Source organism: Sebastes umbrosus, chromosome 6, assembly GCF_015220745.1.
Source record: "Sebastes umbrosus isolate fSebUmb1 chromosome 6, fSebUmb1.pri, whole genome shotgun sequence".
Lineage (NCBI taxonomy): Eukaryota > Metazoa > Chordata > Actinopteri > Perciformes > Sebastidae > Sebastes > Sebastes umbrosus.
The window spans coordinates 25327605-25348146 of record NC_051274.1 but is presented as its reverse complement, the minus strand read 5'-3'; the positions used below and the strand labels follow the sequence as shown (position 1 = coordinate 25348146).

At 36.0% G+C, this 20542-nt stretch overlaps 1 protein-coding gene across 1 annotated transcript; it reads right to left on the bottom strand.

Annotated features, from left to right (window-relative positions):
- Positions 1-3338: 3338 nt before the first annotated feature.
- Positions 3339-19023, bottom strand: LOC119490448. Its single transcript, XM_037773845.1, has 9 exons — positions 18951-19023; positions 12197-12305; positions 11711-11888; positions 10859-11004; positions 9199-9375; positions 5730-5846; positions 5532-5618; positions 4152-4299; positions 3339-3880 (listed from the first exon to the last, which is right to left on the bottom strand). Exons 1-9 carry the CDS (start codon positions 18980-18982, stop codon positions 3861-3863), a joined length of 1014 nt encoding a protein of 337 aa, XP_037629773.1. The 5' UTR covers positions 18983-19023; the 3' UTR covers positions 3339-3860.
- Positions 19024-20542: the final 1519 nt, after the last annotated feature.

Sequence of the window (20542 nt, the reverse complement as noted above, 5' to 3'; positions counted from 1 at the left end):
TTTGAAACAAGCCGATTTCTGTCCATTTGTGATGTCACAAATATACAATATTTAGACCATTACATGGTTTTAAACGTAAACATTCTAAATGGGTCCCAGTTTATTTCCTGGTTGCAGAGTTTGTTAATGACATCAGCTGACAGGAAGTTAACATGGACCCAAACTGTTGCCAGGCAACGCAATTCTGTTATAATTCCGTTGAACTGCACTAAAACGGAGCGTTTCAGTCAGAGGCTAAATTTAGGTATATTCAAGCAGACAGAAGGAGGAAGATAACGTTTTTTTTTTTAACATTACAGCATGTAAACATGTTCTAGTAGAAACACAAAATACAAGTATGAACCTGAAAATGAGCACGATATGGGACCTTTAAGGAATTCAGAGTAACTCTACAAAAGCCCATTTGCATTAATCAATTGGTTAATTAAAAGTATATTATTGTTAAACCAGTTTGTATAGAATAGGGATTTATTTTTGAAGCCCCCAACTTTATGAAAGTGCAACCCTGAATCACTATTGTCCTGAAAGTATAACTGATCATGAGTGTTTGCTGTCCTGCAGTGGTCACAGTGGGGAACTACAACTACTCAAAAGTGTTTTACAGTGTGTGTATATATATGTTGATATTGGTATAATAATTTTTAAATATTTTTTAAAGTGTATTCAATTTTCAAATCACTCAAAATTGCATTTTTAAAAATGACCACAAACTCGGTTATTTTGAAGACATAATTGTTGAGCACCATCCATTTGTTTCGTGGCAGCTGCATCAAGTTGACGTCAGTCTGAACCGGAAACGCAGTGATTGGATCAAGTAAAATAAAAACATATTCTTTTATTAGGGCGAAAAGTACTAATTTATAATCATAATAACATATCTAAACATTCAGAGTGATCATTACAATAAAATAAGTTTGAACTGCTGCTAAATTTTTACCCAATATGACCAATGGGTTACCCCATATGGTCATGTAAGCTAGTATAGTGAATTAAGTATAGACTGTGAAAGGAGTATTAATGAAATAAAAACAACTTTTCATATATATTATTGTTATTTATTTATGTATTTATTTATTTATTTGTATTTATTTATTTATTTGAATTTATATTCATTTATGTATTTATTTATTTGTATTTATATTCATTTATGTATTTATTGATATATTTATATATATTTATTTATTTCTATTATATATATATTATTATTATTATTATTTTATTTATGTATATATATTTATTACTTACGATTATGCATATGCATACAAGATTCCTGTTTACATTCAGTTTATCCATTTATCCATTTAAATTACTTATTTTATTAATTATTTTAATTTGATTTATAATATACATATATATATATATATATAATAAATAAAATAATATAATATATATATATATATATTATTTTGTACTATTTTATTTCTTAGATTCTCATTTTGCTTTTACTTGTGTGATTTTCCTTATATATATATATATATATATATATATATACATGGACAGATGAGACAGATGAGACAAAACTGGAGCTTTTTGGCAAGTCACATCAGCTCTATGTTCACAGACGCAAAAATGAAGCATACAAAGAAAAGAACACTGTACCTAATGTGAAACATGGAGGAGGCTCGGTTATGTTCTGGGGCTGCTTTGCTGCATCTGGCACAGGGTGTCTTGAATCTGTGCAGGGTGCAATGAAATCTCAAGACTATCAAGGCATTCTGGAGCGAAATGTGCTGCCCAGTGTCAGAAAGCTTGGTCTCAGTTGCAGGTCATCGGTCCTCCGACAGGATAATGACCCAAAACACAGCTAAAAACACCCAAGAATGGCTAAGAACAAAATATTGGACTATTCTGAAGTGGCCTTCTGTGAACCCTGATCTAAATCCTATTGAACATCTGTGGAAGGAGCTGAAACATGCAGTCTGGAGAAGGCACCCTTCAAACCGGAGACAGCTGGAGCAGTTTGCTCACGAGGAGTGGGCCAAAATACCTGTCGACAGGTGCAGAATTGCAGTGATTGCCTCAAAAGGTTGTGCAACAAAATATTAAGTTAAGGGTACCATCATTTTTGTCCAGGCCAGTTTCATTAGTTTGTTTTTTAAAATGATTCTGTTGAACCACAATTCAAAAGGAATATCTGATTTTCATTAGTTCATTTTCAGTACATTTTTATTTATTATTACTTTTGTCAGTTTCAAGTTATTTCAGTGACCATTGTGGGTTTTTCTTTCTTTAACGGAAGGGTACCAACAATTTTGTCCATGTGTGTATGTGATGCTTGAATAAGATGTATTTTGTAAAGACTATATGTTTATTAACCCATTTACAATGTATCATTGCTGAAAATAAATCTATTTGGTACTTTTTTACATTAATAAGTTCTTTGGTTAATTATTTTTAGTTGACAGAAAAAAAATCTTTAGCAGTTCTGATTCTCCAACTCAGTTTTTCAACAGCTTGTATTTGGTCAGAAGTACTTGTACTTGTACATTCAAATAGAGCCAAAACTTATTCAAAATGCATTCCAGGACAACTTGATCCATGTTGGAAACAAACTATATCACGTTTTTGACACATGGATTAAAGATTTATCCATGTGTCAAAACATATATAGTTTGTTTCCAATGTTGGTCTGAGCTGTGAAGTCTCAGTAAACCACAGTTCTGCAAAAAAAAAGCCCTGACATTGACTTATCTTTTCTATGAAGCATTGTCAGCTCTTCTCTCAAAGTGCTTTTCACTTTTGTAACTCTGACTTTTGTATCGGTAAGTTTGTTAATGTTTATAATATGAATCCTACTATTTTTTTTTTCCCAGAGCACTTTAATAAACGGAGAGAAAATTAAACCAGGAAGTGTGTATCCTCCTGTTTGATCAACATGCTTCACGGTCATGTCTAGAAGGTAACCCGCAAATTGCGAAATCTGGCAAAAACTTGAAAAAAACTCTTGCGAGACTCGCTGTCCGACGACCTACCCTAACCTTAACTATTCGAGATCAATGTCTAAAGGCCCAGACACTCAAACCGGCATCAGAGAACTTGCGGCGACTAAGGCCTTCTGTTGAATTGCCTCACGTCTCCTGTGTCTTGGCCAAAATATTGCACTCGAACACACTGCAAAGACTACAGCCGACGGCCAACTACTGCGTGAGAGGAACAAACTCTCCCTACCAGCATGTGGCAGTTGTCTGTATTTGTCATTCAAAACGGATAACCGGAAGACCGAGGACCGCGGATATACAAGCCGTTGTTAAGATACGTACATGAAACAAAGTGGCGTCTGCTGACAATTTTCAAACCACTCTCACTCACCACTTACACCACTTCATTCCAGACGGCCATGTCGTGAAAATATCCGTTTATTGGAATGATCAGATGAGATGAAGGTGAAAACGTGAAAGCCAAATAACTTCCTTCTCACTCTTCTTATTGAACAACAAATCAAAACATCAATCTCAATTTTTTTACAGAAACTTGAATAAAAACAAACACTTGAGTAAATGTATTAAGGTGCTGCAGAAAGGTAAGTACCAACTTTTGGTGTCTACAAACTGTATGGATTAACATATTACAATGCATATTACAGTAAAAACTAAATAATAAAAAAAACATTATAAATCCAATCTACAAAGGCATTTGATGTAGTTTCAGTTGTGATGCTTTACATCAGTAGATAGGCACACATTTACAGTAAACGGCACATTAAGCTTAAAAAAAGATATCAGCTGACTGACTATTTTGGTGGAGTTGATGTTAAGTATAAATGTGAGCTCCATAGTCAGCAGCACAGTGCTAAAGCTTCTTAACGTAGGCTCCTCAGCATGCAGCTGTGTCCTTGGTCCACGACCACCGGATGTGTTTTATCACTCGCTGGGTGCAAACACTGCAAAAAAAAAGTAATTAAGTACAACATTTTGGTGTTCTGCAGCTTTCTAGCCAACATAAATGCACTCAAGGTCAGTCCAGTCAGGGAAACTCTCAGAATCAGTGACCTGATCAAGACAACATAAAGAGGGAAGTAGACCAGAATATTTAGAAATCTGCAAAGATGAGTCAACGCCCCCCTGATGTAGCATTTGTTTGGTCTTCTGCTCAGAGTTTGAAGGACTTGAAACCAAGAAAAGAAAAGCAGTGACATCAGACGGTTTACTCACTCCTCTCCCTCAGGCGTTGAGTGGAGCTGTGCACCAGTCTGATGAGGCCCCAGAATACAGCCACTTTAATAAACAGTGAAATCAAAGCTCCAGTGATGGTAGCTGCCTCCAGGGTGTACGTTCCGTCCTGATGCCATGTTTTTACCATCTGTAATTAAAGCAAACCCATGATTTTCCTGCAGTAATCCACTTCTCAATGTACATGGATGATATACAATGTATAATATAACATCTACAGGTAAAATACTTCATTATAACCTTGGGGAAAACCTCTATTATTTTGACTCAATCCCACATACAACATCATGCAAAAATAGTCCCCAACAAATGCTCTGTTCACTCCTATTTCAGTCACATTTGCTAAAAACTACAGTACCCAGCTGTATTAGGAAATTACTGAGCCTTTTTCAACAGGAACTAATTTAATAGTCTTGAGGAATGGCCTCAAGATATATTGAGCACTACAGTGTTCTTAGGGAAAGCCACTCTTGCATAAGTTTAATCAGACTGAAGGCTGGCTCACATTATAATATTTTTCAAATCTTAACAGATGTTGAAAATGTGAGAAACCCCACACAGAAAGACACATTATGATAAATTTAACAGTTTTGTGTGTGTGGTGAGCAAAGATTTTGCCAAAACAGCACACCACACACTTGCAGATTCCATTCATCAACAACAAGAGCCCAGACTAAACAAAATGGAAATCTCGCAAAATCTCTCGCGATCAAACGTGACTTTAGTGTAAACAAACCTGGCGGACGACGGGCAGGAGGAATTAGCGATGTTAGTTTTTGCACTACTTTGTACTGAAAATTCACGAAGGATGGATGAATAAAGTCATGGAGACACTTTAAATAAACACTCGTGCTGTTGCCACCAATTAACAAGTTGGTCCTCTTATTCTGAGCTCCATCTTACGACTACTTTATGCTTCGCGTTTTGCATTAGCTCATGCATTAGCTCATGCATTAGCTGCGGCGATGGTTATCCTTCCGCTTCAGTCAGCTTGTTTCTCAATTGCTTATCGTTCTTCATGTAACTGCGTCATCAGCTGTCCTCAGGGTTCCCCACACACAAAAGAATATCCGATTGTAAATATCGAACATATTTACAATTCAAAATCGATGCGGCCAGGATGTAACTCCAAGCCGATCGGGGGATGTAAAAAACACTCTTAACATACCTCACGCCACAGGAAAATCTGGAAAGATAATCTTTAGAACCATCAAGGGTTCAATCATTTGTGCCCAAAATCGACCCGATTCTCATGTAGTGTTTACCCGGCATGAGTGGATTAGTATTTGTAAAAGCCAGTCCACTTCATAAAACATTCTGGTACTCCTACAGATTCAGAGAAATTGAAATATTTGAACTCACCGTGTACACCAGATAAATCAAGAAGGCTAGTTGAGGAAGGTACTGCCCCATGAAGACCCAAACTAAGACCTTGGCTCCCTTTAAAACCTGCAAAACAACAATTAGTTACACCCACTACGTCTTCCCTTTTCTTATTAGTTTATTGTCCCTTTGTACAAAGAGCAGTTTTACTAGTGAATGTGCATGAAGTTCACTCACCGCAAAAACCCCGATAACGGCGGTCAGGCAGGCCCAAACCAATCCGATTCCCAGGATAATGCTGTTGGCAGTAGACATGGTCAAGTCCAACCCTGTGATCAGGATACACAGACACAACTGAAACGGCAACAACATGTCGTTAATGAAGTCAGTAGCTCATTTGAAGACATCCCATACTATGACTTTTTATGAAGTTGTTTAAGACATTCTATACTGACAGTTTATAACGTACCATATGACGTTTTTACCAATTTTTTGAACATAATATACCTTGACTTTTTAAAAACTTTTTCAACATCTATACTATGACTTTTTTTCAACTTTGTTTTGACATACTATATTATAAATTTTTTTTCACTTTTTCAACATGCTTTTCTCTTACTTTTTTCGACATACTATAATGAGTTTTTTCAACATGCTATACTATGACGTTTTTCGTCATACTATACTATGACTTTTTTCACTTTTTTCGACGTATTATACTATGACTTTTTTCACTTTTTTAGACGTATTATACTATGACTTTTTTTTCCGACTTTTTCAACATACTATAGTATGACTTTTTTCAATATGCCATACAATAACTTTTATACCACTTTTTTTCGACATACTAAACTATGACTTTTCTTACAACTTTTTTCGACATGCTATACAATGACTTTTTCTCGACCTACTATAGTATGACTTTCTGGAACATTCTATAGCATGACGTTTTTCATCATACTATACTATGACTTATTGGAACATTCTGTAGCATGACGTTTTTCATCATACTATACTATGACTTATTGGAACATTCTATAGCATGACGTTTTTCGTCATACTATACTATGACTTTTTTCACTTTTTTCGACGTTCTATACTAAGACTTTTTTTCAAGTTTTTTTTGACATACTATATTATAACATTTTTACATTTATTTATAACATTTACTATACTATGACTTTTTTCGACATGCTATACGACTTTTTTCGACATACTATACTATGACTTTTTTTCCACTTTTTTCGACATGCTATACTATGACTTTTTTCAACATTCTATAGCATGACATTATTCGACATACTAAACTATGATTTTTTTTTACTTTTTTTGACATGCTATACGACTTTTTTCGACATTGTACAAAAACGTCATGTTATTGCATGACGTTTTTTGACATACTATACTGTATACTGACTTTTTTCACCTTTTTCGACGTACTATAGTATGACTTTTTTTTTTTTTCCAACATATTTTTATTATTTTCAGAACAGAAGGCTCACAGCAATGTTATGTTCAACAGTTATTCTATACAGTCAGACCCCCCCCACCCTCCACCAAAACCAATAAATAAAAATAAATGAATTATAAAAAACGGGTGAAAAGGGACATTTTACATAAAATAACACAGTGGTTAAATTTGACTGTAAAAATAAATATATATATATATATATATACACACATACATACATACATACACACATACATACATATACATACATATATACATACATACATACATACATACATACATACACATACACATACACATATACATACATACATACATATACATAAAAATAAAAAAATAAAAATAAAAAAAAGACAACAAGAATAGCAGATAGTATCTCAAAGAGTAAAGTATATTGTCCTCAGACTCTCATGAATGGTAAACGGTGATCATAGAAATATATTTTATGTTTTACGTGGCACTAGGCATATTCTGCTTCCACCCTGAAGGGTATTGGCCTTTCAACAGAGTGTGTTTGAGCTCTGATGGTATATAGTCCAGGACAGGGTTCCAGATCTTAATAAATGAGCCCTCATTACCCCTAAGGACTGCACTCATCCTTTCATGTGGCAGTACGTTGAAGATCTCCCTGTACCAGAAAGTTACTGTGGGTGGGGTGTCTTTCACCCATTTTAGCAGGATGCATTTACGAGCAAGGAGCAGAAGTTTGTCCAGCAATTTGTAATGATTGCTCGAGAGAGAAACTACTTTAGAGGGCAAACCCTCGTCATACTAAAAAATGATAAAAACTCATTGTACAGTATGTCGAAAAAAGTCATAGTATAGCATGTCGAAAAAAATCATAGTAACGCATGTCGAAAAAAATGAAAAAAAGTCATAGTATAGTATGTCAAAAAAGATCTTTAAAAAAGTCATAGTATAGTATGTCGGAAAAAGTGAAAAAAGTCATAATATAGTATGTCGAAATATGAAAAGAAGTCATACTATAGCATGTCAAAAGAAGTTGAAAAAAATCATGGTAAACCATGTCGAAAAAAGTGATAAAAAGTCATAGTATAGTATGACGGAAAAAGTCGTAAAAAAGTCATAGTATAGCATGTTAAAAAAAGTTGTTAAAAAAGTCATAGAATACCATGTGGAAAAAAGTCGCAAAAAACTCATAGTATAGTATGTCGAAAAAAATCATGGTATAGCATGTTGAAAAAAGTGAAAAAGGTCATAGTATAGTATGTTGAAAAAAGTGAAAAGAAAAAGTTATGGTATGTCAAAAACAAGTCATAGTATAGTATGTTGAATAAAGTCAAACTAAAATGTGTAGAAAAAGGTCTTAAAAAAAGTCACAGTATAGCAGGTCGAAAAAAGTGAAAAAGGTCATACTATAGCATGTTGAAAAAAGTTGTTAAAAAAGTCATAGTATAGCATGTCAAAAAAAGAGGAAAAAAATTATAGAACAGCATGTCGAAAAAAAGTCATACTATAGCATGTCAAAAAAAGTAGTTAAAAAAATCACAGCATATAATGTGGAAGATAGTTGTAAAAAAACTCATAGAATAGCATGTCGAAAAAGTGAAAAAATTCATAGTATAGTATGTCTAAAAAAGTGAAAAAAGTCATAGTATAGTATGTCGTAAAAAGTGAAAAAGAGTCATAGTATAGTAGGTCGAAAGTCATACTACAGTATGTAAAAAAAAAGTTGAAAAAAGTTATAGTATAACATGTCGAAAAAAGTCGTAAAAATGTTATAGTATAGTATGTCGAAAAGTCATAGTATAGAAAAACAACGTAAAAAAGTCATAGTATAGTATGTTGAAAAAAGACGTAGTTTTAAAAAAATTCATAGTATGTCAGCACACTGGCACACTGACAGCTGTTGTTGCCTGTTGGGCTTGAGTTTGCCATGTTATGATTTGAGCATATTTTTATGCTAAATGCAGTACCTGTGAGGGTTTCTGGACAATATTTGTCATTGTTTTCTGTTAATTGATTTCCAATAATAAATATACACATACATTTATCCACTCCCATGTTGATATATATATATATATATATATATACTGTATATATATATATACACACAGTATATATAAATAAAATGTCAATAAAGCTGAACCTAGAACCTTTTACATCCTATTAAATATTTCAGGTGAAAAGCACCTAATGAGTGTAAAAAGTGTCCTATCATCCGCACTGTGGAGTCTGTATGTCACATTTCTGTGTTGAGGAATATACATGTACCTGAGCCTGAAGGTCAAAGGTTACCATGGAGGAACACAGATTGAGGCGGAAGTATTGCTCCTGGTCGCTCATCAAGGCCCAGCCCGCACGGAACGCCATCACGTTGGACCTCCAGATGAGCAGCATGGTGCAGAAGAGTTGGATCGCGCCAAAACACATGATACACACAAAACGAACCTGCGACACAAACAGATCACAGATCGTAAATCAATGCTGATGGATGCCTAATTCGATATATACAACATCCTTTATACAGTCATGATGAGTGATGATACTTAATACTAATGTAGTTTTGCAGGCATTTAGTTATGAATAAAACCCATTGACCTGAGGGTGCCACTACAGGAGAAGTGAGAGGATCACCTAAATCAGTAGGATTAATCCTCCTCATTTCAAGGCAATCCATCTAATAATTGTTGAGACATTTCAGACCAAAGTGATGGACGGACTGACCAGCTGCCAGCTATAGAGAAATGACATGCACATAGTGTTTCCTGCAGGGTGATAAATCCTATTAAGCCATTATTCAGGGCAGGAGTCAGTAACTATGCGTCATGAAGAGTCTACAGGTCACTGATCAGCAAACCTTTTACTAAACAGGAGAAACTCATAGGACCCGACATTCTTCTAGCGAGAAGAAACACTACTGCAGATAACAGGTGTTTTCTCCCTCTGTACAAGCCAAAATCTGTTTCTCACAATTTACCAGCAACCCCCGTTCACCATATCAAGGCATAAATGTAGATAATTCAGCATCAACAAACATCAACTAACAGTCATGCTATCAAGCCAGAGATATAAAGACTAACACAACTAGACGTGACCGATACATTCAACAATAGTGACATCTAGTGGTGAAAGCATGACACTTTCAACAGGAAGAAAGTTATGAGGATCTGCTGTTATTCCCCGTCATTACATTATTAGAAGCAACCAGCAGCTAGTATGAATCTTATCTAATCGTATTGTAATCTCTTTCTTTACAGTGTCTTCATACTGTCCATAGAGAAGCTCTGAGTTCATTATGTTTAACACTTCAGTTCCATTAATCGTTATCTATGCTGGCAGTGATTAAGATTTACTCGCAGTAGCGAGTGATTGTTGGTCATTTTTGCTTTGTGTTTTGCCTCATACACATACAGGCTGCCATATATTGGCAGAGTTTGTTGGGGCTCTATGCAGCGTGAGAGGAAGACCGCAGACAAAAGTTACTCCACCTTCTCTGCATGTTTTTTGGGAAATCAAACCCAATTCCATTATATTTTATTTGCAGTTAATATTTACCTAAAAAACACTAGAATTGAACTTCATAAAGTATCAGGTCTCTGTCAGGGAAAATAAATGTGACTATAGGGTAAATGCAGCAATTTACATAGTATTTTTAATTATTCTTATACTACCACTATTATGGAAGCATGGGTTTGTATGTATATATAATGTATTTAAATGCAGTAAATAGCATACTTTTCTGTTCATCAAGAATATCTGACCCATACCCTTGCCTAGTTTAATAGCCCCAATCCCAGATCAGTCTACAGCACCCCAAACTACCACAGTGTGGTTGAGTCTACATGGCCTGTGCACTGATCAGGGTCTGGAAATAAGGTCCAGGTTGAAAAATACCAAAGTTACTCTTTAATAACAGTAGAGGGCGACCTACCAGCAGCTCCTGCTTGTCCTTTGACTCCAAAACGGCGAAGTTGACCACCGATCGAACCATCATCCCAAACATGCTGAGGCCGAACATAAACAGCTCCTGTCTATTCTCCTGCAACACGCCCCGGATGATGTAGTAGACGCAGAACACTGCAGGGGACAGACCATACAACACAAGTCACTTCTCTACAATAAGGTATTCTTTATATAGCTACACTTTCATATTTGTCATATCTCACATCTTTTACATACACATTTTTCTTTAATGCTCACACACTCCATCATCTGTGTATCTCTAACAGTATAGCCCTTATAATGCAGTGTTCATTCATATTTTATACTTATTATGGTCCTGATACTGTATCCTGGAACTGCATTGGTTCCATTTGCTATATTCTTATGCCGCATCTGAAGGGCTGCAGGTACCAGCTTTTTAAATGTGAGAATTTTATAAGTCTTCTACTGTATGATAGTAAACTGAATACTTTTGGACTGTAATCGATAGATTAATCAATAAGGAAAATAATTGTTAGTTGTAACCCTAATTTCATTATGACAGTTGTGGCTATTTTATAGGCTTAACTGTAGAATGATGAAAGTGATACAGCAGCGAATCATCATTAAGAAAAGTAAAACACTGCAAATAAAAAAGAACAATACACATACTTAAAGAAAGAATAAAGCTTCAGCACATGGTTATGTTCTGTTTGTTGAAAATGAGGCAGTAAAGCCATCTGGGGTAAATGCAATGTTAAAGCCATGCATTCGTCTCCTCCAGTTTTCATCACATGATTATTACTCATTACTCTATTAGTTACATGGCTTTCTTCCCTTTAGATGGAGGGATTGTACTCACCTATTCCAACCAACTGGATGAGAGATACAGTAAAGTTTTCCTCCTCATCAGGCTCATTCATGCCCATGTGCTGCTTGTAGATGCTGTATATGGTGAGGCCGATCAGCGCCAGCAGAGACGTTATGGTGAAGCAGAAGTAGAGCTTGAGCAAACATGACAGCTCTGACCAGCGCTTTATCTAAAAGAGGGTAGCGATGGAGAGGACAAAGAATGTGAAACAACCTGTGATGAGGACAAAAAAACTTTCATTGGAGCCAGTCTCTGCAAGTCCAATTTCACAACACAGTAGGTCTGAGGTTCTGAGGTTTTTCCAATAGTTTGAAATGAATTTAATGATTATTCAGATGAAATTTGAGCCCATCATCACACCCACATAATTTGTTTCAGTGTCCCTCTATTTCATTACACTGTGCAAATAAAACTAGACTTGACTTCTGCTTTCAGAACTACTCATGTTTTAGTTTCATTTCTGCTGAAGCAACTCACCGGTCCACATGGTGTCGGGATCAACTCCTGGTGTCGTGGCCTCAGGTTTGGAGACAGAAGGTCTGGGTCCTCCTGAGGTTGCCCAGAAATCTGGTTGCCCAACAAAGGACTGCAGTGTAAAGAATACAATAATAAATTATACACAGGTGCAGCTTTAACTTTATTGCATTGCAGGACTGCAGAGATACATTACAGTAGATTAAAAGATTCACCAAGGCCACTGAATAATCTTATTTAGCCCTGATATACAGATATGGACAAAATATTGGAGCAAAGTAGATTGAGAATATGAGCGATTTATGTTGTGTTGAGAAGAGCTGCAACAATTAATCCATTAATCGATTAGTTGTCAACTACTAAATTAATCGCCGACTATTTTGATAACTGATCAATTGGTTTGAGTAATTTTTCAAGAAAGATTTTAATTCTCTAATTCCAGCTTTTTGAATGTTAATAAGTTCTGGTTTCTGACGGTAAAGAATATAATATCTTTGAGCTGTGGATAAAACAAGATATTATGGACATCATCTTGGGCTTTGGGAAACACATATCAACATTTTTCATCATTTTATGGACCAAACTAAATGATCAATCGAGAAAACAATCAACAGACTAATTGACAATGAAAGTAATCGTTAGTTAAACAAATACCTTGTAGAGTAACTTTATATCAATTTATTCTTTTAATATGTTTTTTTGTCAAGGACAATGACCACTGATCAGAAACTGTACATACAGATATTAAAATACAATTTTAAAAATACTAAAGAAGCAAAGCAACTAACTGCAAGCACAGGATAGTACCCAAGCAACAACAGCAGAACACAAGCAAAGGGAAAAGAAAAAAAGATATATATAAACTCGTAAAAAAAAGTTTGGAAATTTGTGTTTGGTGGATTATTTCTCTGTTGTTACAATGCTAATTGGCATTGTATTTTACATCGTTGGAAAGCCTGTTTATTTACCTTCGCAATGATGTCCAACTTGTAAGGATCATGCATTTGTGGGATGAGCATCACAGCTGATTATGTGGGTAGCGTCCAAGAAAAATTTGCCAAAATGCTCTGCCAATGGTAAACAGTGTATTCTCCTGCTGGTGTTGACTCTTGTTTTGAGTTGTTTGGTGGATTGGATGATTGAACTCTCTATCAGTAACAAGCAACAAACAAGACATATTGGCTATTTTACACTTTATTCATTTAATACACCGTCAGGAGCCTCAGTAGAGGTGGAAGATCCATACGCAGCCACAACAGCCTGGCACCTCCTCCTCATGCTGGTCACCAACCTGGTCACACGTTGCTGTGGGATGGCGTTCCATTCCTCAACCAGGATTCGTTGCAGGTCAGCCAGCATGGTTGTGTTGGTCACTCTAACACTTACAGCATGCCCAATCTGATCCTACAAGAGTTGAATTGGGTTGAGGTCTGGACTCTTGGCAGGCCGTTCCATTCTCTCTACTCCCACATTGTGGAGGTAGTCTGTGATAACCCTGGCTCTGGTGGGGAGAGCGTTGTTTCTTGGAGGATGAAGTTAGGTGCCAGATTGTGGAGATATGGGATCGCCACTGGCTGCAGAAACTCATCCTGATATCTCACTGCATTGAGATGGCCTTCAATGATGACAAGCCTTGTTTTGTCAGTGAGGGAGATGCCCCCCCCCCCCACCATGACAATGCCCTCACCAAAAGCTGTTACTCCATCGGTGCAACAATCAGCATAGCGTTCTCCATGTCGTCTCCATACTTTGACCCTGCCATCCAACTTTGGCAGACAGAACCTTGGTTGCGTTTGAAAAGTCAAATAATTACGTCCTAACGTCTTTTCCTAACCATTTTTCCTTGACCTCAGTGGAAAACGTCATGAGGTCAAGAAAAGATGAGAAGGAGAATTCAGAAGGAGTTAGGAAAAGACAACAGCGGTGCTAGGAGAATCCGACTGCTCTTTCACTAGGCTCCGTCATTATGATGCGACGGTGGTGGATGTTAGTGACGTCAGTTTGCTGTGGTGAAACTACAATGTTCTGAAGATGGACTACAAAAGGCGCTGCTTCTCCCTGTGCGTTATTAAATAGGTCTTTCAGTGACAGACTCCTTCACCTGCGGTGTGTGAAAGAGAGATACCACAGCTCCTCCTCCTGCTGCTGGAACACTATATCAACAGATACTAAAGGATCATCTGACCTAACGTGGAACGCAACCCTGGACTCATCACTGAACGTGACATTCCCCCACATGTTCAGGTTTCATTGTCTGTGTTGTTGACACCAGCGCAAACGGGCCTGACGGTGAAGGGCAGTCATTGCAGGCTTCCTGGTAGCCTTATGAGAATACACTGTTTACCATTGGCAGAGCATTTTGGCAAATTTTTCTTGGGCGCTACCCACATAATCAGCTGTGCTGCTCATCCCACAAATGCATGATCCTTACAAGTTGGACATCATTGTAAAGATTAATAAACAGGCTTTCCAACGATGTAAAATACAATGCCAATTAGCATTGTAACAACAGAGAAATAATCGACCAAACACAAGTTTCCAAACTTTTTTTTCCCAGTTTATATAAGTACATACTTTACATACAGCCTGTGAGATGAAGTTTACATTTAACCCTCCTGTCCTCAAATTTGACCCGTTTTCAAACTTCATTTTATCATAAATATGGATTTCTTTCACGTAATTGCCCCAAAATTACCTGGGTGGTTCCCTTCTATGGTCTTTGCAAAAAAAATTAATGACCACTATTTTCGTTGCATTATGGGTATTTTATTCAATTTTGTAACACCTGTTGTCTTCCCGGGTCAATTTTGACCCGGTGGTGCAATGTGTCACACTATTGTGTTTTTCAGCAAATAAACACACAGATGCACAACCACACACATACACACACCTCAAACACACCTCACACACCCCTCAGATACGCACGTGCATACACACACACACACACACACACACACACACACAGCCACATTACTCATGTACTCACACATTACTGTGTTTTCCAGCACATGAATACACACAAACACACTTGCGCACACACACACACACACACACACACACACAGACACAGCAGCAGCAATAGTCACCCATACTCTATAGTGGGCATTGTACATTTCCAGCATATGAACACACACACACGCGCACACACACGAACAACCACACGCACACAACCACACACACACGAACACTTCAGATATGCACGCGCATACACACACAACACACACACTTACTCACACAAGCACACACACACACACACACACAGTCGCATTACTCATCTACCAACACATTATTGTGTTTTCCAGCACATGAATACACACACACACACGCACACACACATGCACACAACCACGCACATGCACAAACACATGGACGCACCCACACGCATGTGTACACACACACACACACACACTCTCACGCACACACACACACACACACACACACACACACACACACACACACACACACACACACACACACACACACACACACACAGCAGCAGCAATACTCACCCATACTCTATAGTGGGCATTGTTCATTTCCAGCAGATGAACACACACACACACACACACACACACACACACACACACACACACACACACACACACACGAACAACCACACACACACACACACACACACACACACACACAAAGACCTCAGATATGCACGCGCATACACACACAACACACACACACACTTACTCACACACGCACACACACACACACACACACACACACACAGCTGCATTACTCATCTACCAACACATTATTGTGTTTTCCAGCACATGAATACACACACACACACGTGCACACAACCACGCACATGCACAAACACATGGACGCACCCACACGTATGTGTACACACACGCACTCTCACGCACACACACACACACACACACACACACACACACACACACACACACACACACAGACACAGCAGCAATACTCACCCATACTCTATAGTGGGCATTGTACATTTCCAGCAGATGAACACACACACGCGCACACACACACACGAACAATCACACACACACAAACACACACACACACACACACACACAAACACACACACACACACAAACACACACACACACACACACACATCTTCAAAGCTACAGGTGTGTAAACCTGATTTTATCACAACTTTTTCCTACATCGGAACCAGAGCTTCCAGACAACACAAAATCATGCCATGCACAAACACACATGCGCACGCATGCACGCATGCCACACACACAAACTGAATGTATCACTATTGTGCTTTCCAGCACAACTTCAAAGCTAAAGCTGTGTAAACCTGTTCTTATCACATCTTGGATTTACCTGTCCCACCATGGGCCTTGTTCAGGTTGCAAGCCCAAATCCATTTTGTGATATATACATACATAATAATAATACATATCCAGATTGTATCCAGATTGATTTTAGAAAGTCTGGACAGCAGAAAAAACATATGAAATGCAAATTTGAAACTGCGATTCCAAACAGATTTCTACAGATGCGTCTCAGGCCTGATGTTCTGGCCTCCCAAATTGGATTTGAAAATGTGGAAGTGCTGGGCAGAATCCATGCTGCTGCTAGCAGAGAGCTATGGAGGACAACATGTAGGACAACAGCAGTCAATGGACAGAAATAAATTGTCTGCTGGCACTTTCCCTCTGCTTTCACTTTCTGCTGCTGTAGTCTGTATTCTTTTGCAGTGTCTACCAGCTTCCATCGCTGAGTTTGTCTGGTGCAACGAAGGAGTTCTTCACCGCGACTTTACTAAAACAGTACCGATCGGTCGCCAGATATTTTGACAAGCATAATTGCTACTGTGCAGCAGTAATGACACATTGTACAGATGCAGGTCATTGTGGACTTGGTCTATTAGCTTGTCTTCAAAACTTTCTGCCATTGTTGTCACTGCTGACATGCCTACTGACCCCTGACCCTGTCACAGACATCACCATACTGCCCCTACACTGCCCCTACTGTTCATGTTCATATTGCATCTTGCGGAAGCGTAGCGTTTATTTCTGTTTACATGCAGAATCAACACTCCATACAGATACCAGTCTGTGATAATCCAAAATAACTAAATTTCTGCTTATCTTACTCAAAAACAAGTGGTATAATTTCATGTAAATGAGGCTTATTGACCATACATTCCAAAAAGAGCTGTAAAACTCGTGGTTATGAGTTGAAATGAAGTTGGCTAAAAAGGTGTCATTATGTGCTGTCATTGAATATTATAATATTTATAACATTCTGACTAATCTTTGACATATACCAGTCTGTGATAATCCATCAAAATATGTTCCTACAATTTTGAGTAAAGTCCAAATAATTCATAATTTCTGCATTTTTTCCTAAAAAAAATGAGGTTTAATTTCATATAAATGAGGATTATTGACCATGAATTTAAAAACAAAGTGTAAAACTTGTGGTGAGTTGGAATGAAGTTGGCTAAAAAGGTGAAACACAGAATTGGGTGATAATTTTTACTGCATGCCTTATTTAAATAGTCAAACCAGACCGGGTCAATTTTGACCCGGGAAGACAGTAGGTGTCACTATTTGCTGCCATTCAAAAAATCAAAATGGTTTCAAAACATTTTTTTGACCAAACTTTGACATTTATCAGCCTGTGATAATCCATCAACATTATGCTCCTCTGATAATAACTATAGTCAAAATAATTAATAATTTCTGGGTCTTTTCACTCAAAAATTTGGTATAATTTCCTATAAATTAGATTTATTGACCATAAATTCCAAAACAAAGTGTAAAACTTGTGGTAATGAGTTGGAATGAAGTTGGCTAAAAAGGTGTAACACAAAATTGGGTGATAATTTATAGTTTATGCTTCATAAACAGTCAAACCAGACCGGGTCAAATTTGACCCGGGAGGACAATAGGTGTCACTATTTGCTGCCATTCAAAAAATTGAAATGGTTTCAAACATTTTTTTTGACTAAACTTTGACATAAACCAACCTGTGATAATCCATCAACATTGTGTTACTCTGATAATAACTATAGTCAAAATTTCTGCTTATTTTTACTCAAAAAATAGGTAAAATTTCATGGAAATTAGGTTTATAACCCTAATTAAAAAAAACAAAAAGTGTAAAACTTGCGGTAATAAGTTGGAATGAAGTTGGCTAAAAAGGTGTAACACAAAATTGGGTGATAATTTATAGTTTATGCTTCATAAACAGTCAAACCAGACCGGGTCAAATTTGACCCGGGAGGACAATAGGTGTCACTATTTGCTGCCATTCAAAAAATTGAAATGGTTTCAAAAAAATGTTTTGACTAAACTTTGACATATACGAGCCTGTGATAATCCATCAACATTGTGTTACTCTGATAATAACTATAGTCAAAATTCTGCTTTTTTAAAATTAAAAAAATAGGTATATTTTCATAAAAATTTGATTTATTGACCATAAATTCTAAAAATAAGTTTAAAACTTGTGGTAATGAGTTGGAATGAAGTTGGCTAAAAAGGTGTAACACAGAATTGGGTGATAATTTATAGTTTATGCTTCATAAACAGTCAAACAAAACCGGGTCAATTTTGACCCAGGAGGACAAAAGTTGCATGGTCGACGGGAAGACAATAGAAGGGTTAATTAAAATAACCTGTTGTTTGACATTAGCAGTTAGCATAACTACCAGATATCTGAACAAAGTTTGGGACATTTTCTTCATGACGCAAACGACCGAATAACACAGTTAATATAATAAATAAAGTCTAGAAACGTCTCTACCAACCTCATCTCGCCCATTTCCGTGTACACCATCATGTTGAGACTTGCAGCTCACATTCCTGCGAGCTTTTACTGAAAGTCCACCTCCAGCTAACAGAACTTTCACTTTCACATTCACAAAACATCTTACTTACATATTTAACTTAATCATAATGACTATTTGTTATCTTTTCTTATATGCGCATATTATTATTTATAATATACAATTTATAATATACAATATGCAATACAACATGCAATACACACATACACACACATATATATATATATATATATATATGTACATATACACCGCATACTGCACTACATGCGCACACTGTACACCACATACACACATATATATATACATACACACACACACACATATATATACATATATATATGTATATATATGTATATATATACATTAAAAGTATATTATTGTTAAACCAGTTTGTATAGAATAGGGATCTATTTTTGAACCCCCCCAACTTTATGAAAGTGCAACCCTAAATCACTATTGTCCTGAAAGTATAACTGATCATGAGTGTTTGCTGCCCTCCAGTGGTCACAGTGGGGAACTACAACTACTCAAAAGTGTTTTACAGTGTATCTTTATATTGATATTGATATTGGTCCAATAAATCATTTCAAAATATTTTTTAAAGTATATTTGATTTTCAAATCAATCAAAATTGCAATTTTTAAAATGAACACAAACGTGGTTATTTTGAAGACATCATTGTTGAGCACCATCCATTTGTTTCGTGGCAGCTGCATCAAGTTGACGTCAGTCTGAACCGGAAACGCAGTGATTGGATCAAGTAAAATAAAAACATATTCTTTTATTCTGGCAAAAGGTACTAATTTATAAACGTAATACATATCTAAACATTAAGAGCAATCATTACAATAAAATGTGTTTGAACTCTTGCTAAATTTTTACCCAATATGACCAATGGGTTACCCCATATGGTCATGTAAGCTAGTATAGTGAATTAAGTATAGACTGCGAAAGGAGTATTAATGAAATAAAAACAACTTTTCATATATATTATTATTTATGTGTTTATTTATTTATTTATTTGTATTTATATTCAGTTATGTATTTATTTATTTATTTGAATTTATATTCATTTATGTGTTTATTTATTTGTATTTATATTCATTTATGTATTTATTGATATATTTATATATATTTATTTATTTATTTCTATTATATATATATATTATTATTTTTTATTTATGTATATATATTTATTACTTACGATTATGCATATGCATACAAGATTCCTGTTTACATTCAGTTTATCCATTTATCCATTTACATTACTTATTTTATTAATTATTTTAATTTTATTTATAATAATATATATATATATATAATAATAATAAATAAAATAATATAATATATATATATATATATATTATTTTTGTACTATTTTATTTCTTAGATTCTCATTTTGCTTTTACTTGTGTGATTTTCCTTATATATATATATATATATATATATATTATTATTTTTTATTTATGTATATATATTTATTACTTACGATTATGCATATGCATACAAGATTCCTGTTTACATTCAGTTTATCCATTTATCCATTTACATTA